This window comes from Python bivittatus, unplaced genomic scaffold, assembly GCF_059951505.1.
Source record: "Python bivittatus isolate LINGU-HERP-01145 unplaced genomic scaffold, Pbiv_v1 ctg000350_np1212, whole genome shotgun sequence".
Taxonomy (NCBI): domain Eukaryota; kingdom Metazoa; phylum Chordata; class Lepidosauria; order Squamata; family Pythonidae; genus Python; species Python bivittatus.
The window spans coordinates 5,768,376-5,790,815 of record NW_028277074.1 but is presented as its reverse complement, the minus strand read 5'-3'; the positions used below and the strand labels follow the sequence as shown (position 1 = coordinate 5,790,815).

Sequence of the window (22,440 nt, the reverse complement as noted above, 5' to 3'; positions counted from 1 at the left end):
GGTTTTGTTTTCTACCCTGTTTAGATCAGATTGGTGTTGCAATGGTTTTAACTCTGTAGTCTTCTTCCTCTCCACTTCAGATCTGAGTCCACCAAAGGCACTACATTATTAGCCACTGTGGGGGCTTTACTCTCCAAAGGTAACCTCGTGTTGCTTCTTCTGGCAAGGAGAGAAGGTAGAAGCGCTACTGGAATAGTAAAACGAACTCTTGAAGAGATTGTAGACTGTATACCTCAGTCCTTTCCTTCTTTTTAAAGTACTGAGCAATCTACTCGTTTTATGAATTATTTTTTTCACCAGGGTTCCTTTACCCATTTTTGAATAACCAAATAAGCAGTTGCTTTTTCCCAACATCCCTCCAGGCATTGGAGTAGACTTCTAACCGAATTTTGGCAGTTGGTACGGCTCTAATACTTGTGTTGTAAAAATTCAATCTCTTTCCTGCCATCTAGCGATTACCCCCTTTTTTCTTTTGCAGCCCAGATACCGCTGCCTTAAATGATAGCCCGGGGCATCTGGAAGACCCTGGATTAAATACGGTAAAGCGCGCCCGAGCCACTCAGGCGGCCAATAAACTTCTTCGAAACCGCTCTTTTCTTCTTGTCAGCCACGCGCACGTGCTTGCCTCGGGCGGAATCGCCAAGCAAGGCGGCACGGGATTGGCCCTTTCTTCTTTAAAAAGGAGACCCAACCCTTTTCTCCTTTTTCCCCGCCGATTGCCTGCTCTTTTGCGAGGATTCCTTGCAGGCGTGGTGTGAAATGCCGAACCGTAAAGGAGCGCGCAACGCCTATTATTTCTTCGTGCTGGAGAAGCTGCCGGAACTGAAACAGCAGGGCCTGGCTGTGACCGGGGTGGCTGACGCCGTCCCGCATTGCTCCTATGCCTGGGCGGTGAGGGAGCGTGGCTGCGCCTTCTCTTTCGGTCGTGAGGCCTGAAGAGAAAGACCTGGGAATGGCCGTCCCTCAACTTGCAAGGGCCTGATATTTCCTTACTAGCGATTTATAGCGTCTTATAACGCCGTCCAACCTGTATTGTGGTGGTACAGTAGTAATGAAGGGAAGCTTTATGCCACCACTACGATTTTTGGATAACGCTAGAAAATGCTATAAAGTGAGGAAACGGTAGAAGTTGCAGAGTTAAGTGATAAGACTGTCAGATCTGGACGACAAAAATGTGGAAGATAGTTGGTGTCAGTATCGTCCGGATTTTTGCAGCTCAGATCTGGTAGCTGTAGTTACAAACCTTTCTGCAATGTGGCTTTGTGTTCATTTGCTGAAAAAGGCTTCTTCCTGAATTTAAGACATGTAATGCATTGTTGCTATCCAAAACTTCCTGAAGAAAAGCTGTAAGATTTGGATACAGTTCTTGAAGAGTTTATCTTGACAAGAGAACTGATCTGAGTAGCCTTTTCCGAGTTGGAGCCATCCACTGGACTATACTTCTTGGCATTTGGCCATACTGATGGGACCTGTTATCAAAATTGTTTTCCAGCTTAGACAAGAATTGCTTCCCAAGTATTTCTATATTGCCAGAAAGCTTAACCTTGGCAATAAAATCACTATTACCATATAGAATTTTACAATTTCCTACTTCAGTTTTTGGATGTAGTAACAAGATATATTTTAAAATAACTCTAGTGTTAGGGTGATGCTTAAGCCTTCCACTGATAATACTTATTGAGAGTAAGGTGCATTGGCCTGTTGCATAGCACTTGAGAGAGAAAGCACCATATGGAAGTTACTAAGCCTAATCTAACAGTGTTAGCATGTTTGGCTTTACCAAATTAGTGCTACCTAAAAACAGTTATCCTGCTAGATTAAGTCAGTGGATGATTGGGGGGAGACAACGTTGGAGAAAATAGTGGAAGGATTTATATAATTGGTTTTACTCCTAAGATACTTAATGAAGAACAAAAAGAAAAGTATGCAGAAATGGCTCGTAAGTGGAAAGCTAAGAAGTCAGAAGTACCAGCAAAAAAGGTAAATGGAAGAGTGAACTTGAAATAAAGTGTATATATGCTTATTTTCAAGCATAATTGAGTTTAAAGTGGGGAATAAAGAAAAGTAACCTGTACGTATACGGAGGAAGGTACTGAGTGAAAGTTTTAGTTGGAGGTATTTTGCACTTTTTTTTACAGTATTTGTAATGGAGAGAAGATTGGTCTAGATTTTTCTCAAATAGGTTGAATCTTTTAATATGAAAACTAAAGAGATTGGTTACTACTTAGCAGCCTTTGATTATGTCCCATCAAGTTGTTTTTGACTCCTAGTGCCCACATAGATTTTCTCCATGATGATCTATCTCTAACCTGTTGTTTCAAGTCTCCCAACACTCATCACAACTGTAATTGACTCCATTCCCCTTGCTGCTGGTTATCCTCTTTTCTTTCCTTCCACCTTTCCCAGCATTAGACCCTTAGTAATGTCATATTTATCCATTGCATTTTTTCTTTGCTATCCTATTAAAAATAGAAGAGAAGTTCAGATAGCAAGGTTTCTAGTAATATTTGGAAATGTGCATTATGATTGCATCTGTGCCCTGTGAGGATGTTCGGAATTACAAGAAAAGAGAGAAAAGTGAAAAAGGAGAGGTAATACTGTCCTCCAATTCCTAAAGAAGACTTTTTTCCTCAACGCAGGAAAGGTGAATGACAGGGCTCCTATTCTGATGGCGTAGGATGACTGTAGCTTAAAGCAATGTTTCTAGAAACTTTATTTTAGTGGGCTGCCTGGCCTCTTATGAGTATGTCAGTACTGCTATGCTTAAATGAAGACATGAGTTGATATCCACATAATTCAGTAATGCTGCTATTACTGCAGTCACCTATACATAATTATGTATGCGTTCATGTGAATGACAATTCCATATAACTGTGATATATATCATGGCACAAGCTCAGTCTCAGGTTTCTCTGTATATTGTCTAATCAAGAGAAATAAAAAATAGTATTGTGCCTAGAAGGGAAGATTCTATATTTGTTTTTCCTTGATTTGGTGGATGTTGAATGAATGTCTTTTTTTTTTAGCCACCTAGCCAAGTCTCGCTACCATTTCCTACTCAAACTCAGAATAAGATTCCTGTTACAAGCCCACTTAAGTGTGAACAAGGTGAAGTATAGTTTGAAAATAATCCAACTCTTGAGCAGTTTAGTCTCAAATGTTCTGTGAATGGGGTGGGAATCAGATGATATATGTTTTGGGTGGGATCCCAAAGAAACAGCAGGGAGAATTACAGAAATAAAATGTATATAAATAGACCACATCTAGCAAGGGCTCAGAAGTGTGCAAGAAAGGTAGCATCATGCTTAGAATGAAACAGATGACAAGGCCTTAGGTTTAGGCCAAATAAAGCTACTGAGCTGATGGGGTAATTGTAGATGGTAGGCTACTAAATGAGTTCAAACAAACGATTAGTGTTGAAATAAGTTACTTTGATCTTGTGTTTCTGTTTACATTGATTTGTAACTGTTTAATCCTTATTTACATGAGTTGATGGTAAGATGAAATCCACGTACTATTTTTAATTATAAATCATTTCATATTATTTGTAGCTTTATATTGTTTTTTTGTTTTAACAGTTAATGTTTCAAAAATTTTAATAGAAGGGCAGGATGTAAATATTTTGAGAATCTGAAATGTAACTTGAATAGCCATGCCAATAAACCGGGATTTTAGTCAGTGAAATGTAGACAATATTCAGTTTTTTAGGGGGAAAGCTAGAATCCTATATTAGATATTTAAAAAGCTTTAAACATATTTTAATATATGTTTAATATATCTTAATATTTTTGTTAGAATATTAATTATATAGTTGTTGTTGTTGTTCAGTCGTTAAGTCGTGTCCGACTCTTCGTGACCCCATGAACCATATTGCGTCAGGCCTTCCTGTCCTTCACTGCCTCCCTGAGTTTGCTCAGTTTCATGCTCATTGCTTCAGTGATGCTATCTAACCATCTTGCCCTCTGCCGTCCTCTTCTCCTTTTGCCTTCAATCTTTCCCAGCATCAGGGTCTTTTCCAAAGAGTCCTCTCTTCGTATTAGGTGACCAAAGTATCTGAGTTTGAGCTTCATTATCAATCCTTCCAATGAGCAATCAGGGTTGATTTCCTTTAGGAAATTATATAATATATATTGCTAATTTTATTCAAATCATTTTTTTCAGTTGTGCTTGAAACTTCATTCTACTTTCTGAATATCTTCAGTCACGGAATGTTGCCCCTTCACTGCAGTCAGCGTTTCCTCCCTTGTGAAATTGGGTGTATCAAATACTCACTTAAGGATGGCATAATTGCAGAGTTTCATCATTTTATAAATCCTGGTGAGTGTTGGAAAAAGGGGAGAATGAATTTGTTCTGATTCATCTGGAAGTGGAAGGGGCGTAGAGGCTCAGTCCAATTCTAAAAGACACTGGTTTCAGTTTGTTCCAGGCAATATGATTTAGTGATTCATGCATACTAAAAAAGTAAAAACTATAATGGGAAAATCTGACATATCTCTAGTGATTGATAGTGATCTAATAAACATTAATCTCCAAGAAAAAGTGTTTTGACACATTGAAACTTCCTATGTTCTTATTTTTTTTATGTCTTGAAATCTAGCTAAGTTTTGCAAGAGAAGTACAGGTAATCCCCATTCAGTGACCACTCGTTCAGCGACTGTTCAAAGTTACGATGTCACTGAATAAGGGGACTTATGACCTCATAGTTGCAGCTGTCACAGTCTCCCCACAGTTACATAATTGCCATTTGCAACCTTCACTTCTGGCTACCAACGAGCAAAGTCATTAAGGAAGCCATCAGGAGGTCACAAATGGTGACCACAGGACGCTGCGACCGCGCAAGATTCGCCTAATAACAGCAACTGGAACTGCTGTTGTAAGTTGGTGCAGTCACATGACATTGTGCTGTACAACCGTGGTGCTTGGCAACAGAGTTGCCAGCTAATTACCACTGTTAAGTGAGGACTACCTGTATTTGAATTTTAATCCCATCGTGTGAACAAAAATGGCAACAGAAATATTGCAGTGGTTCCCAACTTTTTTGGATTTGTGAGCATGTTTTGAAAGCTTATTTTGAGAATGTTTATGAAACATTCATTTTGCTCGCTTCGTGCTGTAGTCTTTCAGGACGTATTTTACTACTATACTTTCTCCCTGGTTTCTTTTTCTTTCTTTTTTTTTCTGGAATACTTTAAAGGGCTGGATTACAACTCTCTTATGTTTTTTTTCTAAAAGTATTGATGGAATCTAAAAAGAAAATAAAAGTAAAAGTGGTACTTTGTTTTTGAAGCATGCCAGCTTTACTTTTCTTTTGTTTAAATGTCCCTGAAAACAGTTTAAAAGTTAGATGAAACAGAGAGCCAGCAAGCTCTATAAGAGGTGTCCATGGATAGTAAATTGGGTGTTTGGATAACAGTTTAGCATCACACAATGTCAGTGAATGTATTTTGTTTTATTTTTGGTTTCTGCAGGAGAAATACCACGGGGCTTTCGGTTTCATTGCCAGGCTGCAGGTGAGTATTGCACAAAAGTTGAAACAAAGAATTAATCAAGAAATTTAAATTTTTACTCATTTTTTTTTCATCACACTTGGGTATTATATCAGATTTTCTGAAACATTTAATTGTACCTGAATAATTTATTCTCTACAGCTGTTAAGAAGCTTCAGCAACCTCAAAATTATATGCCTATTTTTTAGCTTTCACTTAGCTTTTCTTTAGCTTTTTTCATTTTGGCACTTTTATTCTCTGTTCTACAGTATTGAATGTTGCATATTACACTTTCCAGTAAGATTCAAACTAGTATTTTGCTCTGTATGATAAAGCAAACAATGTTAATAGAACAGAATTTTAAATAATATAGCGTGGTTCAACTGTTAGAGAATCCCTTATTTCAAAAGGATGCCTTATATCTGACCATTTTATTCTATATTAATGATAAACATTTTTATTTGTATGTGAGACTAGTTTGCCTCATTTTGTTCTTACTGGATATTTTAATAAAGCATAGTCAAATTCTTAAGATGTTTGAGCTTTCATAATGGAACTGACATATAGATCTTGCAATCTAGTTAAGGTTAGAATGTGTATGAATGTTACTTTGCATCTTAAAATATTTCAAATATTTCTTTAGGTGATGCTACTCATAGAATTCCCATATCTGGATTTGACATTACAACTGCAAGTTATTCAGTTGTGTTGCATGAACTGTACACATTCATCCAGCCACACAGGGACAACTGGCCACCTGTATATTGTAAGGTACATCGATTTGACATTCAAATTTCTGAGAAGTAATCAAAGAATAATATCAATCCAAATACATTTTTTCACTAGAGGAATTCAGCCACAAGGAATCTTATTTATATTTATTTATTAAAAAGTATTTGTTCAGTTATTCATCTAATCTGAGCCTTTGCTGTTAAAAAAAAATTCTTGGGCCCCTTGTTCCTCAAACATTTAAAGATAGATATCGGTCTGATGTTTCAACTACTGTTAAAGTACTCTAAGCCGTTTTTCAGATATAACTATGGATGTTTTTAAATAGAAGGCTCCAGTGATACTTATGACAAAGCATGAATGCAACTATTTTGTCTTTTGATTTCCATAACAGATTTTTGATGGTAGAGAAAAGTCAAGCTGTTGGACATGATTGGATTTTGCATTGACCCATTACACATCATTGCACAATAAAAGTGTACAATAGTTTTAAAGTGAATTACCTTGGATTTGATAAACCAAGAATGCTGGATTGAAACAAATACTGTATCTCTGTGGTTACATACTCCCAGAGACTTATTTATGGGATAGGTTAATGAATAGGAAGTAGAAAGTAGAAATAAATGAACTGTTTTTACAATGGAAAAAAGGTCATCTCTACTTGTGCTCCTGTTTTATAATTTGTTTATTATTTAAAACAAGTAGTGAGGACTTGTTGATTAAGTATCAAATATGTATTAATATTTCTTATATAACAAAAAAGCCAACAAATATAAAACAAAAATACAGGTCCTACATATTTGATTATATCTTGTTAGGCAGTTAAATAATTGAAAGTTAAGACAGTTCATTTAATAGTTAAAAAAGATCATTCATACTGGAGTCAAAATTCCAAATAATGCTAATGGTAGAATACCTGTTCAGACCATTTATCATTGAGAATGGGTGTCTTTATAATGTCCATTTTACTTGCCTTTCTTTTAGTTTCCAAACTATTCCTGAAAAAACTGATAAATGAAATAAGTTATATTGAAAAAGTAGCTGCTGTGGCATATGATGACCTCATGTAAACCAAGGTTGAATTTTGAGCACCACATCTCCAACACTTAACCCACTATTATTAAAAGATTCATATAGGTATCAAAATCATTTCCATTTAAGTTCATGTACCAGTCATTCTAATAATTTATTCCATGCTCTTGAACACTTAGTTTGTATAATCCATCAGTAGTTTATAAATTGCTATTTTCATTTGGTAAATACTTATTTGTATTTATCTAGTGCTGTTTGGAGATTTTGAGGCCCTTGGGGTTGCTGATCTATATGTATGCGTCAAATGACATTTTAACTAGTCTTAATTTGGAACTGATCTAATTCAAGTAAATTGCAGCCATAATGGACTTAAGAAATTTTAAAAGAGAGCACATTCTTCTGTGTCTCTGAATATGTAAATGATACCTAATTCCAAATTTCTATTTTTGTAGTCTGATGATCGCTTCAGAGTTAACTGGTGCCTTAAATATATGTCTAAAGAAACAGGTAAGAAGTTGTTACCTTTATAACAGGGCAAATATTGCTACACAGATCTTTTAATATTCTTGCTGTTGAAACTTATTTTCTTAATAGGCATAGTCAATCATCTAGAGCTTTTAAGTGTGGAGGATCTTGTTGTGGAGCTGTATTATCAGAAACTTCAAAAAGAGCCTTCTAAGACTTGGGTGTGTAATACACTGGATGCCTCCATGTGGGATTACTCAGGCAGTACTAGGTATAATTTGTAATCTCCCTCTTCTTTCCACATTCTGAAAAAGCCATAAACTTGCACATTCCTCTTTTGCAGTGTTTTATCTACTGTGAGCAACATTTTTTTAAATTACATCTTAATGTGTTTTTGACAGTTTTAAAGCTTATGCATAATGTTCATAGAAATAATTACTTCAATTTGTATCCTGCCTTTCTATTCTCAAAGTATACAAGACCACTAACAGAATAATATACTTTTAGAATTATGAAGGGATACCTAATTCCTGTGATCAGGGAAAAAAAAACCTTGCCTCAAATAATTGAATTCAATACTTGATGGTTAAGGTTCCCAAAGAAACCACACTGACATCTTGTTGATTGCTTGGTGACCAGCCCACATTTACAACAGTTACAGTGTCCCATGTTCACGTTCTCCTGTCCAGCGCAGACTGCCTCTGCTTCAACTCCCCCATCCACCTATCTCCACCCACATCTCTGCCCTTTTGGCCACCCTATACAGCATGGCCAAGATGAAGAGGCTGCTGTCTTTCATACCCCCTCAGTCCCCAGCTGACCTTTGTTGTCTTCTTTGCCTTGCCTCCCCTCATCCACTGTGCTCACCGACACCAGCCAGCCTCAAGCACCACAGTGCAAGAGCTCTGTCAGCCATGCTGTGCAGAGCCCCCCTCGCCGACACCTTCCCAACTGCCAGGTTACGGGCACGTCTGCTCTGCTGAAACAGTCTCAGCCCACCGCAAAAATGCCCACTTCTCACTATCCAGCGGAAGGATTGCCCAGGTCAGCAGTGGCAACTGACAGGGAGGGTTTGCAGCCCTGTCCCAGCGGGGCCCAGGGAGGCGCGCTCCAGACAGCTTCCTCCTTGTGCAGGGTGGCAGCAGAACTGAAGTGGGGCAGGTCCGCCAGGAGCCCAGCAGCCAGGGCAGAGGGGGTGATTCGAACCCAGTGCCAATAGAGGCCCCCACCTGCTGTGGGGCTTGAGGTGGGGGAACGGCAGCAGGTAGGCGGCAGCAGCAGGTAGGCATTGGAATACAACAGCCTCTTCATCTTGTCCATGCTGCGCAGCGTAGCCAAAAGGGCAGAGATTGAGAGGGGAGATAAGCTGGGGGGGGTTGAGGTGGAGGCAGTTCGCACAGGGCAGAGGAAGTGTGAGGTCCTTGCCTAACGACCACAAATGGGACTGCTGTTGCTAAGCAGCATGATCATGTGATGTTTCACTTAATGACTGCTTCACTTAGTGATGAAAATTACAGTCCTAATTAGAGATGTAACCCAGGAACTACCTGTATTCAGCGACTGGTTTGGGTAGAAGTGTCTACTAGTCCAAAGCACATTACCTAAATCTCTCTGGGAAAAGACACAAAGTGGTCATAGATAAGTGTACTTTATTATTCTCATAGCAGATCTGAGAGCATTTCTATGAGTTGTGTTATCATTTATTGTTAACTGCATTTTGAAAAAGAAAGGCAAGATGCAAATGTTAAATTTATTAAAATATTAGTTGATGAAACAAGCAGCATTAACACATCATTTCTCTGTTTAAGGGATTTAACAAAATAGTCTTTCTAAGAAGTGGTTAATGTTTTAATCTGATTAAAGAGTTACCAAAAGTGTTAGAGTGAACAGCTAATAATTGCAATGGGAGTTGTTTTAGTTATTCTTTTTTCAACAGAACCACAATATTTAGGTACTGTGTATGTGTAAAACATGTATAAGTGTATATTTTAAAATTACCTTTTTAGCAAGTTTCATGTTTTGATGCAGGAAACACTGGAATTAACACAGATTTGCTTTTAGTCTTCTGGCATCTTAAAGACCAAGACTTTTGAGATGCTTTTGAAAATGTTTTAAAAATTGATTTATTTAAACAAAAGATTACAAGGGTCACCTTGTACTGAAAAAGCGTTGATAGCCATGCATTGGCTCAACAGTATTAATTTCTTCAACATTCCAAATTTTGTGTTAATGTTGCAATATGCACTTGAAATTCTGGATTCATTATGAAAGTATGGTTTATACTTAGGTGTCAATGGCATGAAGAAAATGATATTGTATTCTGTGCTCTTGCTACGTGCAAGAAAATTGCGTAAGTATAAACTTTTACTTTACTTTGTATAATGCTTTTACACTTCAGTAAAAAAAGAAGCTACATTTGGAATGAAATGTCAGCTGTACAGTGACTGAGGTTATTTTCCATATAATTTGTGGGTGCTTCTGAGGGCAATCAGCAATTGTCTTAAGGTTCTGCTATTTTTGTATTGCTGTTGATGTTACAGGAAGAATGTATTTTAAGATAATCTAAAGAAAATCAGTACTATGATTCAGTGAGTCATTTCTGGTGATGGAACTTTGAATTCCCACTGCCCTCAAATCTTTAGAGCAGATTTTGAGAGCATGTGGGAGCAGCAGGAAGGAAGAGAGGATTCAAAAACGTTATTGTGTGAACAGAACTGAATTCAACCCAAAGTTTTTAATCTTATTTAAATTTCCAGGTGTAAAGTGCTAGTCAACTGTTAGGCTTATATTATCACTAATGTTGAATGGCAGGTAAGAGAGGGTATATGTATAATTTGTGGTGTCCTGATTTCTTTTTTTCTTTCTTTTTGTAGTTAGGTATTTCATGAATTTATATATATGAGTATAGTGTGCCTGAGTAGATGTTATGAAATGTATTTCTCATTGCTGTAAAAAGTCTTATCTAACTGGTATGTCCAGCACACAGAATTTCTACCTAAGGTAGCCAAACATCATTCTAGATAGGATTTTTAGAGTTGGTCAGACACATTAGTGCCAGACTAGGAAAGCTAGTATACAAAATTAAAAATAATTAACCATGTAAAACTTTGATTCTCTGGATCTCCATTCAGCAGACCTCAGATGCAACAGGTATTTTATTTCACAATGTATTAAACAATGGATAGTCTATTGTTTCCAAAGCAATCCAGACAATTAATATAATTTTCATCATTAATAATTAATGTTTTATGTCATTTGAGGTATTATAATAGAATATAACAGAATTATAACATTATATAAATATAATGACACAAATGATGCAAGTGATATTAAACATCATTTATGTAACTACGGAAATGATAAAGATTGTCAGTTATATAAATTTGTGTTTTACAGGCACATCTTCCCCTTAAATAGTCCCTTAAAGCAAAATTTTACTGTACAGTAAAAATTCAATAATACAAAAACACATAATGTAGCAATGGCTGTAAATATTTCAACAGCACTACCATGTATTACTAAGACCTGGCTGGTCCAGAAAGGGGGGTGGGCGCATCTCCCCTTTGCGAAATGTGCCCAGCCGGGTTTCAGGTGTGGCATCAGCCAAGACTCTGGGCAAGGGTGGGGGAGTAGTGATTGTCATTCAAGAGTTCCTTATGGCTTTCGGGGGTGCTGCTCCACAGGTCACCAGTTGTGAGACCCTGTTCATTAAGCTGGGCTCCAGGGATCAGTTGGGACTGTTGCTACTGTCCCAAGCTGCCTCCTGTGTAGTGACCTATCTTCCTGAGCTCCTTGACTCCATTTCTGGGTTGGCAATGGAGTTTCCCAGGCTTATGGTCCTCAGAGTCTTCAATATACCCTGTCTAGGAGGGAGAGTCTGAAGTTGCTCAGGAGTTCATCGCCACCATGATAGCCGTGAGCTATCTCAGGTTATCCAGGACACAGGACAGTGGCCACACCTGATTTGGTTTTCTTGTCAGAGCAGCAGCAATGTGATCTGGAATTGGGGGAGTTCTCTGTGGCTCCCCTGTCAGGGTCAGATCACAGCCTGATAACCATGGGATTTTCTGGTGCTACCTCCCACCGTAGGGAGGCAGGACCTATTCAATTGGTCCAGCCCTGGCAACTGATTGACCCAGATGGGTTCCAAAGGGAGCTGGGGGTTGTTCCTAATGGTTTGCTGCATGGTCCAACTGAGGGCTTGGTTGTCACCTGGAATAGGAGTGCAGCTGAGGCCTTGGATTGGATCATGCCCATTGGCCTCTCTCCTTTTGTGGATCCTGTTATTCTCCTTGGTTTATAAAAGAGTTGAGAGAGATGAAGCGGATTAAGAAACTCCTGGAGCTCTGCTGATTGTCATCAAAGAACAAACTCAACTGAGCATGTTAGGGTTAGAGCTGCTATTAAGGCCTACCTTGTGTTGGTAAGGGTGGTGAAGCAACAGTACTTCTCCACCATTACTGCGTCTGCAGATAGCTGACTGGCAGACCTGTTTCGGGTGACCTGAACCCTTTTGGGTAGAGAGGACTCTGGATGCAGCTACAGGGCGCGTGGAGGAATTCACAGAGCATGTCGGACAAAATCACTTGGATTTGCGCACGGTGGCGCAGCGGCTTAATGACGCTGAAAGTTGCCGGCCAGAAATGGTCGACGCTTCAGCGGTTTGAGTCCAGCCTTCGCGTTAAACAGGGTGAGCTCCTGTTTCCTCCCCAGTTCCTGTCAACCCAACAGGTCGAAAACTCACATGAGTAGATAAATGGGTACTCTCACTCCGGTGGGAGGAAAAATGCTGACGGCGCCTTGCAAAAAGGAGTTGGGAGCAGTTGCCGGTAAGCGCGAAAAACCGCACGCGCCCGAAAAAGGGCGCAAAGCAACGGAAACCCCGCCTCCTGCGCTCACCAGCTGGGCTCTGCTCTAGGAAGGAGGCTCTGGCAAACCACTTCTGAAAAACAATTGCCTTGAAAACTGCAAAAGGACTCGTCCAAAAAGCAGTCATTGCAGAGTCGGTAACGACTGAGCGCAGACAGAAAAAAAAAAAAACCAGTCTTGGTACAGGTCATATTACTTACATTTATTTACATTACATTTAGATTTCTCTTCAGCTATGACAATTACAGAGTTTGTCTCATGGTGTGGTTTTTCTGTTCAATATAGATACTGCATCAGCAATTCTCTAGCAAATATGTATGAAATCAAGCTAACTGCATCTCATTTACCACTACCTGAAAAGAACTGCCAGAACACAACAAACCCTAAGATGATAGTATTAGATGCTGGACGCTTCCAGGTCAGTTTTCTAATTTAACTGTTTTGCTTTCGTTTGCTATTCTGCTTACTTTATTGGAATATATATAAAAGTATCTTAGTTGGGATTATGCTTTAAAGTGATGCCATATAGGTCTGCAGCTAAGTATTTTCCCCCCTTGAAATTTCTCAGTTTTTTCATATGTTTGCCATTGGAAGTTATTGGCACTTCACATAGGTCCTGCTAATATATAAAGGGAGTCTTAATGAACAAATAATACCAAAGTTTGATGCTTATTTCATAAAATCATCCAACATCTCCCCTGTTCAAGCAATTCATTTGAAAAATAATTAGGTACAGTCTTGTGGGCACTTCATTAAACAATCAGGACTGATTTGGGACAGCTGTATCCTATATAAATCTCATAACTCTTGATTCTATTTGCCTTCGTACAGTGAAGTTGTTAACACAGAGATTTCAGACACACATAATTTACTACTCTGTAGAAATTTCTGAAGACCTTCATAAAAAAATTATTGATACTGTATAGAAAAGGTTACAAAACCATTTCTAAAGGTCTGGGGCTTCATCAATCCTTAGTCATAGTTTTAAGGAGAGAATATATGTAACTCAAGATTTAACTGTTGACTTCTTGGTGCTCTCTTAGCTTGGTTGTTTGGTTGCAGATGTTTCATTACCCAACTTGGTAATATCATATAGTTTGAAATGGAGATGATTTGGGACAAAAATGTATCTTCCTAAGAATGGTCATCCTGTGAAATAACTTCATGAGTGCAGCTTAAAATTGTCCAGTAAGTTACAGAAAACCCCAGAAAAACATCCAGGGAACTGCAGGCCTTGGGTAAAATCAGTGTCATCATTCCATCCTCAAAAAACCACTGGGTAAAAATAGGATTCATGGGAAGGTAGCAAGGCAGAAGCCATTGCTGATTAAGAACATTGATGCTTGGCTGAAGTTCACCAAAAAATTATTTGGTTGAACCTTCCAACTTTAGAAAAATGGTCTATGGACAAGTGAATAAGAAGTGAGATTTTTTGACTATGTGGATATTGTTATGTTTGGCAGAAAAATCTCATGCTAACTGTCAAGCATGGAGGTGGTGATACTATGTTTTGGGATGTTTTACTGCCTCAGAACCAATGATGATTTGAAGAAAGTATGAATTCTGCTTTGTATCAGTATATCAGGCTATATGTTCATGAGCTGAAACGGAAATACAAGTGGGACAATGAACAAGACAGTGATCCAAACTTTCAAGCAGGTCTATAAGAGAATGATGAAGGACAAATGTCCAAGTCATTACAAATGTTGTAGCACAATCAGAAACAAACAATTCATGCTTGAAAGCCCTCAGATATTACTGAGTTGATGCAGTTTGCCATGGTGGAATAGACTAAATTCCTATATAGTAATGTGAGAGACTGATCACCAATTACTGCTACAACTTATTTATTTATTTATTTATTTATTTATAGCCAAAAGACCCAAATACCAATGAATAAACATTTGATAATGACTATTGCAGCTAAAGTTAGTCCAACCAGTTAATTGAACCTAAGTGAGTGATAACCTTTTCACTCTCCCATTGCGTGTTGGATTAATCTGTTAATGGAATAAATGAAACTGGACTGTGGTATTATTTACTCAGACTCATGTATATCAGTAGGACCCATGTGAAACTGGTAATAATCGGTAACAACGTGCAAAAATTTTAAAAATCAAAGGAGTTGAATATTGTTTCACAACTCTGAAAGTTCAGAGTTTCACTGAACACTGGTATTATATCTTTTATACACCTTTTGCTGACTTTTAGTTTTGCAAGTGTGTTATTTATGTTTCTGTTTTTAATACTTATTTCAAAATGTTTTAATGCTAATAGTAAGTTGTTTTGGGAAATTTGCATTTTAATAAGATACAAATTTGTAAGTAGATGAATGGTTTTAGTTGTTGGCACACTGAAGTTTGTTAACTATTACATCCATTTTGCCTTTCTTTGCTAAGATACCTTGAAGACCTGTGAATGAGGAGGGAAAGGGAAAGCCTGCAAATCTGTCTTTATAGCATACATGTATAGGTGATCTTGTGTTTGAATTGCAGAAAGGAAGGGTTGAGAGCACTGGAAGTGATAGTTATTTCAGATCTCTTAATAAGGATCACAGTGCCATACCTTGTAGTGGTGAGTAGAGATTTATTTTGCAAATTCAGATGTAATGATGACATACTACTCTTTAAAAAAAAAAAAAAAACTAGTTAAAATCCAATAAAAATATTTCCTCAGTGACATATATCCTTAAGTATGCTATGTCTTAATAAGCTTTATTTATTTATATTTCAAATTTGTCACCACCCATCTCACTGTGGGGTGCCTCGGTGGTTTACAGTAAAAATAGAATAAATATTGATTAAAATAGATAAATATTAATTAATTAATTAAAATATGTTAAAAACACTTCCTTTGTAATACTTCCCAGAGGCAGATGTTAATTAGGTGTTAATAAACTCAGGGAGCATCGTCAGGGTACCAGCCATCCCCAGGGTTGATTGTATCTTTTCTTGCCCCAGGCAAGTTGGCAGAGTCAAGTGTTCAATTCCCTCTGAAAAATTGGGAGGGTAGGGGCCCGCCCCACCTCTGGGGGGAGAGTGTTCCATAGGGCGGGGGCAACAGCAGAGAAGGCTTTCCTCCTAGGACCCGCCAGTCGACATTCTCTCACTGACGGGATCTGCAACATGCCTTCTCTGCCAGACCAGGTGGGACAGGTCGATGTAATGGGGGTGAGACGGTCCCTCAGGTAACCTGGACCCATGCCATGTAGGGCTTTAAAGGTGATAACCAACACCTTGAATTGGACCTGGAAACAAACTGGAACCCAATGCAGCTTCTGCAGCAAAGGTGTTACATGTGCCCTCCTTGGGGCACCCATGACTGCCCACATGGATGCATTTTGAACCAGCTGTAGCTTCCAGATACTCTTCAAGGGCAGCCCCATGTAGAGCACATTGCAGTAGTCTAAACGAAAGATGACCAGGACATGAGTGACAGACCAGAGGGACTCCTGATCCAGGAAGGGGCATAACTGGAGTGCAACACGAAGTTGCACAAAGGCCTTCCTGGCCACGACTGCCACCTGCTCCTCAAGTAGGAGTTGTGAGTCCAGGAGGACCCCCAGATTATGCACCAGGTCTACCTGGGGCAGTGCAACCCCATCAAGAACCAAAGATGGTAAACCCCCAGGTACATAGGAGCCTCCAGTCCACAGCCACTCCATCTTACCAGGGTTCAGCTGAAGCCTGTTGTTCCCTATCCAGACCCCTACAGCCTCCAGGCACCACGAAAGGGTGGTCACAGCATCACTCAAATCACCCAGGATGGAGATGTATAATTGGATATCATTTGCATACTGATGATACCTCATCCCATGGTGGTGGATGATTTCACCCAGTGGTTTCATATAGATGTTAAACAGGAGCGGCAAGAGTACCAAACCCTGCAGTACCCCACAACAGGGGGGCCATGGGTGGGACCTCTCACTTCCAGTCAACCCCAGTTGGTACCAATCTTGGAGGAAGGAAGTGAACTAGCACAAAACTCTGCCACTCACGCCCAACTCCCTAAGTCGGCCCAAAAGGATACCATGGTCGATGGTATCGAAAGCCACTAAGAGGTCAAGAAGAGCAAGGATGGATGCACTACCCCCATCCCACTCCCACCAGAGATCATCCATGAGTACGACCAGTGCTGTTTCTATCCCGTGTCCAGGCCTGAATCCTGACTGGAAAGGGTCCAGATCTACTACAGCCACACTCAAATTGGGCAAGGTTAAGGGAAATCATAAAATTAATTTATTTTTTGTTAAGCTTGAAACGTAATTAAATTAAATTATAATTAATTCCTGTATATTCTCATTTATCACAATAAATCTTGCAGTTTGGTTGCAAATTTTGGGGAGGTCAGACCAATGGCTTTGGGGAGGTACAGGTTGTGCATTTCTAGTCTATCCTTTTTGTTTGGAAGGAAATGTAAGCAGTTGAACTTCCTACAGCTAGCTAATGATACTTTTCTAGCAAAAGGTAACAGATAAAGTAACTAGCTTCCTGCTTAATTTCTTGAGGTTACCATAATTGCTATGTTTTCAGATGTTAGCCTGTTTTCCACAGAGAAATCTGGCAAACTATCTTCTTCCCTCCACTCCTTAAATTATGACATCTCTGGATAGAGAATTCTGTAAGTTGCAAACCAACGCAATTGAGAGTGGGGGGAAATTTAGATTGGGAAGGTTAAGCAGCTTTCATGAATAGGGATTCATTTAAAAAAGTGTTCCACTGTGGGAACAGCCATCAATTAAATAATCACAACTCCCTTAGCAAAAGAACATGTGGTGGGTGCATTTCATCATTGTCAGATTTATGAACAAGTTTGCTAGAATAGGTCTTCCCAATGTAGGAGTAACATGGAAAAGGTCCTCTTGGTGTCAGAAGCCAACCTCAAGATACTCAGCTTCACAAAATCAGCTGAATAGGCTATGCTCAATCACAAATAAGTGTCTTATATTGTTGACCAATTCTGTAGTTACTGGCTCCTCAGTTAGGCTTGCTACTTCTTGAATAAATAAAAAATGTTACAGTAATTTCTAATAATCCTAAATATCACCCTATTTGAAGTTTAGTTATCCAGCATGGTTATACTAGCTTTGGCTTCATGACAGCACCTAGCCAGCCTTTTCTGGGCTTGGAAACTAAGAGGGTGAGGCCTGGTTAGTACTTGGATAGGAGACGATTGGGCAATATCAGGTCAGTTGGCTACATTAGGAAATCAGGAATCATTCTGGGAAAAGACAGTGGCAAGCCATTCGCAAGAAAATTGCATGGTTGTGTCCATATCATCACAAAGAGCTGAACTCAATTTTAGTGTAACTTTACTACCTTAGTATTTATAATTGCTTTAATTCCAGATCTCTGCATTAATCTTCCCATTTTGAAACAATATTCCATTCCTTATCTGGTAAAGTTCTATGAAATAGAGATTGCTCTTTATTTCCTATGTATACTTATTTTCAATCTTGATGGATGGCTGTATGGATTGCGTGTGTGTTTGTGAGTTAAATTTGTATAAGTTCTGTGTGACCCTGTAAAGCAATGTAGCTTATATATTGACAGCAGTGCATTTTTTTAGGTATAACTCCTTCAGGCGTGAAAACGATGCATGAACCCATCCCTAGATACGGAAGAGGAATTGTACGGTTTCTGGAAAGCACATCCAAGCAGTCCAACAGTTAGAAGCATTCAGTGCTTTCTATACATATGATGATTCCAGTTATCACTGCAAATATAAACATATTACATTTCGTTTATCTGCTCTATTTATCTATGTGTTATCTTTTTGTGAAAGAAAATCATTTAGGAAAATTTTGTTCTTAAGGTAACATGGTTTAGTTACTATATGGCAGGCTGTGATGAATATTTCTCTGTTTGGGATGTTTAATGAAAATTAGAGGAGACTGAATAAAGTGAAATCAGTAAGACTGATTTCTCAGGCTGTGGTTGGACTGCTAAAGCCTATAGTTCATTGTTCATAGAACAAAGGTTAGCCACCTTTGTTGCTTTCCCACTGAAGTTAATTTTGCTTTGTACATAGCATAAGAAATCTTCAGTAGTAGTTAGGATAATGTAATAACTAAAAGCTAATGATAAGTAAAATTAGTTTTTTTTAAAAACTGTAGCTGCTGTTCTGCAAGTGCCATAACAAGGTAATTAAAGCTATTTAAATTTGCGGGAACTTGATTCCTTAAGATTATGTATTCATTTTGTTAAATTCTTTCAGGACACTTATAAATCAAAACCAGGCTACATCAGTCTTTCTTAAACCAACATTACCTACTATTATAATTTTGCTAGACATTTTCTACCTGAACTTTTGGCATCCAAAGTCTGCCATGTAGGAACGGGAAATTGCAAAATATAACACTAAATAAGATGGAAGCAAATGTAGATTAGATTGTTGTAGGGATAGACATTGCACTCATCTTGCTTGAACTGCACAGTGCATGTGTGAGTGAGGTATGAAAAATGCATCATTGTTGAATGCGTCTGAAGTTGCTGACTTGTGTCACTAAATAGAAGTTTCAGAAAAGAGGATTAATCTGTATGTCAAACACAATAGGCCTATGAACAACACTTCAAAGGAATTACTTACCTGTGTCCCCATTCCAATTTGCCCCTTCACTCCTGTTTACCAAGTAAAAACAGAACATGCTGACATGTTTCATTTTGTTTGGTTCCAATCCTATTTTTAAATAAGATTGTATATATTGCATACAGTCAGATATATATTTATTATAGCTTAAAATTTATGCAGTCCCTGTTACATTGGAAGTTTATTTGTTTAAAACATTTATATAGCTGCCCATCTTGTACCAAACTCTGGGTGGCTCACAAGTTCTAATGTGTTGTTCTAAATGAAATTTGTGTTTTAGCATGTGTTCTTAGGAGCAAGTGCTAATGTACATGGATGAGACACATTATATTTGGCCTCAGGAGCTAATATTTTGGGAAAAAATATATTCACCATTGAATCTAGTCATCTATGAATGAATCATCTAGAGCTGTCATTTCAACAAATTCTCAAGTGGATGTGTAGCTGTCTAGAAGGAAGCACTTGTGTAGCAGAAATTCCAATCATATTGAAATAACACAAATCACAATACAGTATTTTTTTTAACATTAACTGACTTTTTTAGAATTTGGATTTTCCCTGCTCTTAAAGTCTTCTATCATATGCTGCCCTGCAACTTCATGCTTGTTTACTTCTAGTTATGATAGATGGGGGGGAGGGGGGCGGGTGTTACCAGAGTTCCTTCCACTTGGCATTATCTACAAGGTACCTTGTTAGATTTGTAGTGTTCTAGTTCTTCTATATACAGTAGAACGTTTCTATACATTAGCTTAAATTGGAGATAAGACAGAATTGTATTGGTAGCAAGGGAAAGCTATTAACTTTTGTGACTCAGTTCCTTTGCTACACTAGTGCAATAAGCAAGAAGTCTGACATTGTTTTGGAATGTAATCTAGGCAGAATGTTTGCACGCATTGTCCAGTTCTATCTTTAACAAATAATTGAAGTCAGAATAAAGGAAACTCTGTTAACTCCTGTCAGGCTTACATTTTTTTCCTCTGGGATACTTAGGTCAAAGATGAGTAATCTCTAAATGGTAAAGTCTTGGTTTTGGACAAACATTTGGGATAAGTATCGGATCTTCAGCAATTGCATCCCAATTATTGGCTAAATACCCACTCTACCCATCAACTTCTTACAAGAGACTCTCCTGCATTGGAAATACTTATCTATGCCAAACTAAACTGGGGAATATGTACGCTGTAGTTTTACATGGCAGTTAACCACTTCCTCTTCACAGTGCACTCATGTCAGAATTGTGACAATTAACAATCTATGTACAGTTCTATCGAATAAAACTAGTATGCCTGGGCAAGGAAGGCAAACAAGCAAAAATCCTTGCCCATTGTTAGCTTATCCAAGCAGAATGAAAAATTCTTTCCTAACAATAGTTACGTTCTTCTCAGCCCAAACTGATTGCAGGCCATATGGGTTGAAAAAAAATAAGTGAAATAATACTTTTGTGAAATTTCACTCTTTCTTGCAATGGGAGTTTCCTCACATTATTTCCCTAAAAGCTTTCAGTGCATCATTTTCTGTATTCATCAGAAAATGCAGCTGTATTAAAAGAACAGTACAGGTAGTCCTCACTTAGCAACCACAATTGGGACTGGTAACTCTGGTTAAGCAAAGCGGTTGCTAAGTAGGTAATCGTAACCGTGATTGTGCTTTCATTTTCCACACTCCCCTTACCCTTTGGAATGTTCAGCCTGGCACTGGGATAATTAGCAAGAAAGGAATTAAAGTTTGTACTTACATTCATTGGAGAGGAAGGGATTACAAGAGAATAGGCAGGCACAAAATGGAGGATACACATCTAAAGCTATGCAGTGGCACCAGCAGCCATGAGCGTGCTATGCAAGCAGCCCAGTGAATTCCCCATTGTGTCCTTGCTGACTATTTTATAATCCCTCCCTCCCCAATCTCTCCACTCTGCAAGGGGGAGAAAAAAGTCAGGCACAGGACAACACGTATTGATGATAATGGTGATCATGTGACTGAGATGTAAACTGAAATGTGGGCATTGGTTGTAGTTATTCAACATAACTTTGAACTGTCACTGAATGAGGCAGTCACTAAGCAAGGACTACCTGTATCAAATTATGTAAGTAGAATTTCTTAGGATTACTTATGACTGATTGGTACCATGTACAGGAAATAACCAAAACTCTGTATAGTGTAGATACATAATCTGGAGAAGTATGCAAGGAAATGAAATCTCCTTTATAACTCCTGGTCATAAAAATAGGTTCAGATATAGAAGGGCCATTGATTCACTCATAGGTGTCCCACCAATTTGCATTAACTTTTTGCAACCGTGAAAACATATCAATTTCTGATTCCCTGTTTCCAGTGATTGGTATATAATTGAAAAGTATTTAAGAAACTAAAAATTAAAGCAGCTTCCAGAATAAAATTAATATAAGAAATAATTTTTCAGAAAGGATGCATTATAGCTCATGACCACACAAAATGAACCAGTGTTGTATTTTGAGCATCATATCTCCCAGTTATTTGAACCTACCAATTTTTTCCTTAAAAAGTCAGATAGGTACCCAACAGACATTAAATAATGTTGAATTAATTTTAAATTAGAAGTATGTGATCAATATACCAAAATCTTCCATTGATGTTAATATGTTGGACCTTTCAATCTCTTCCTCTGTCTCCTTATACTCTGAGCATGTTATTAGTATATTCTAACAACTATTTGTAAGTAGCTAATACAAGGTTTGTGTTGTAGAAATTAAAACCTTAAATCTAGATTCTGGCTCATAATTAGACATCAAAAGATGTTTCTTGCCTGCCATGCTTATCTAGTAGTAAACAAGGTAGGAGGGGGAATTCCATATTTTAGGGGCACGCTTAAGCTCATTTGTGGGAAGGGATATCCTTATTGCTTTGGTACCAAGGCAGTATTCCTTATAAGCCTTGCTGGACCATATGACACAACAGGGCCAAATTGACCACTGGTTGGGCTGTACGTGAGATGATTTTTCATCATTCTTTTCAGCTGCAAGAATATGCAGCAAATATGTGAATCGAGTAGTTGGGCTTTTCAGAATAAGGGTGCCCAAGCTGTAATTTTACCACATAGCACAAATCCTTGGATGTACTTCAGTAAGTGATGGAGGTCAATATAGCATTCATCCAAGCTTGCCAGCCTGGAAGTTGTTTGCCAAGTGCTCTGGGAGAAGAGTTTTCTCCCTGTTCTCCCCCCGTATTCACTGAAGAAGCCTCCTTCTCAGGACAAGCCCTGTGAAAGGCTATAAAATGAAGCAACACAAATCAA

General features: G+C 38.4%; 1 protein-coding gene across 1 annotated transcript; it reads left to right on the top strand.

Moving 5' to 3' along the window:
* The first annotated feature begins 643 nt into the window (after positions 1 to 643).
* MAEL (maelstrom spermatogenic transposon silencer) lies at positions 644 to 22,440 on the top strand. Its single transcript, XM_007434471.4, has 12 exons — positions 644 to 891; positions 1,897 to 1,980; positions 3,027 to 3,108; positions 4,162 to 4,317; positions 5,469 to 5,510; positions 6,130 to 6,257; positions 7,700 to 7,754; positions 7,842 to 7,983; positions 10,000 to 10,062; positions 12,867 to 12,999; positions 15,077 to 15,155; positions 18,150 to 22,440. Exons 1-12 carry the CDS (start codon positions 760 to 762, stop codon positions 18,251 to 18,253), a joined length of 1,200 nt encoding a protein of 399 aa, XP_007434533.2. The 5' UTR covers positions 644 to 759; the 3' UTR covers positions 18,254 to 22,440.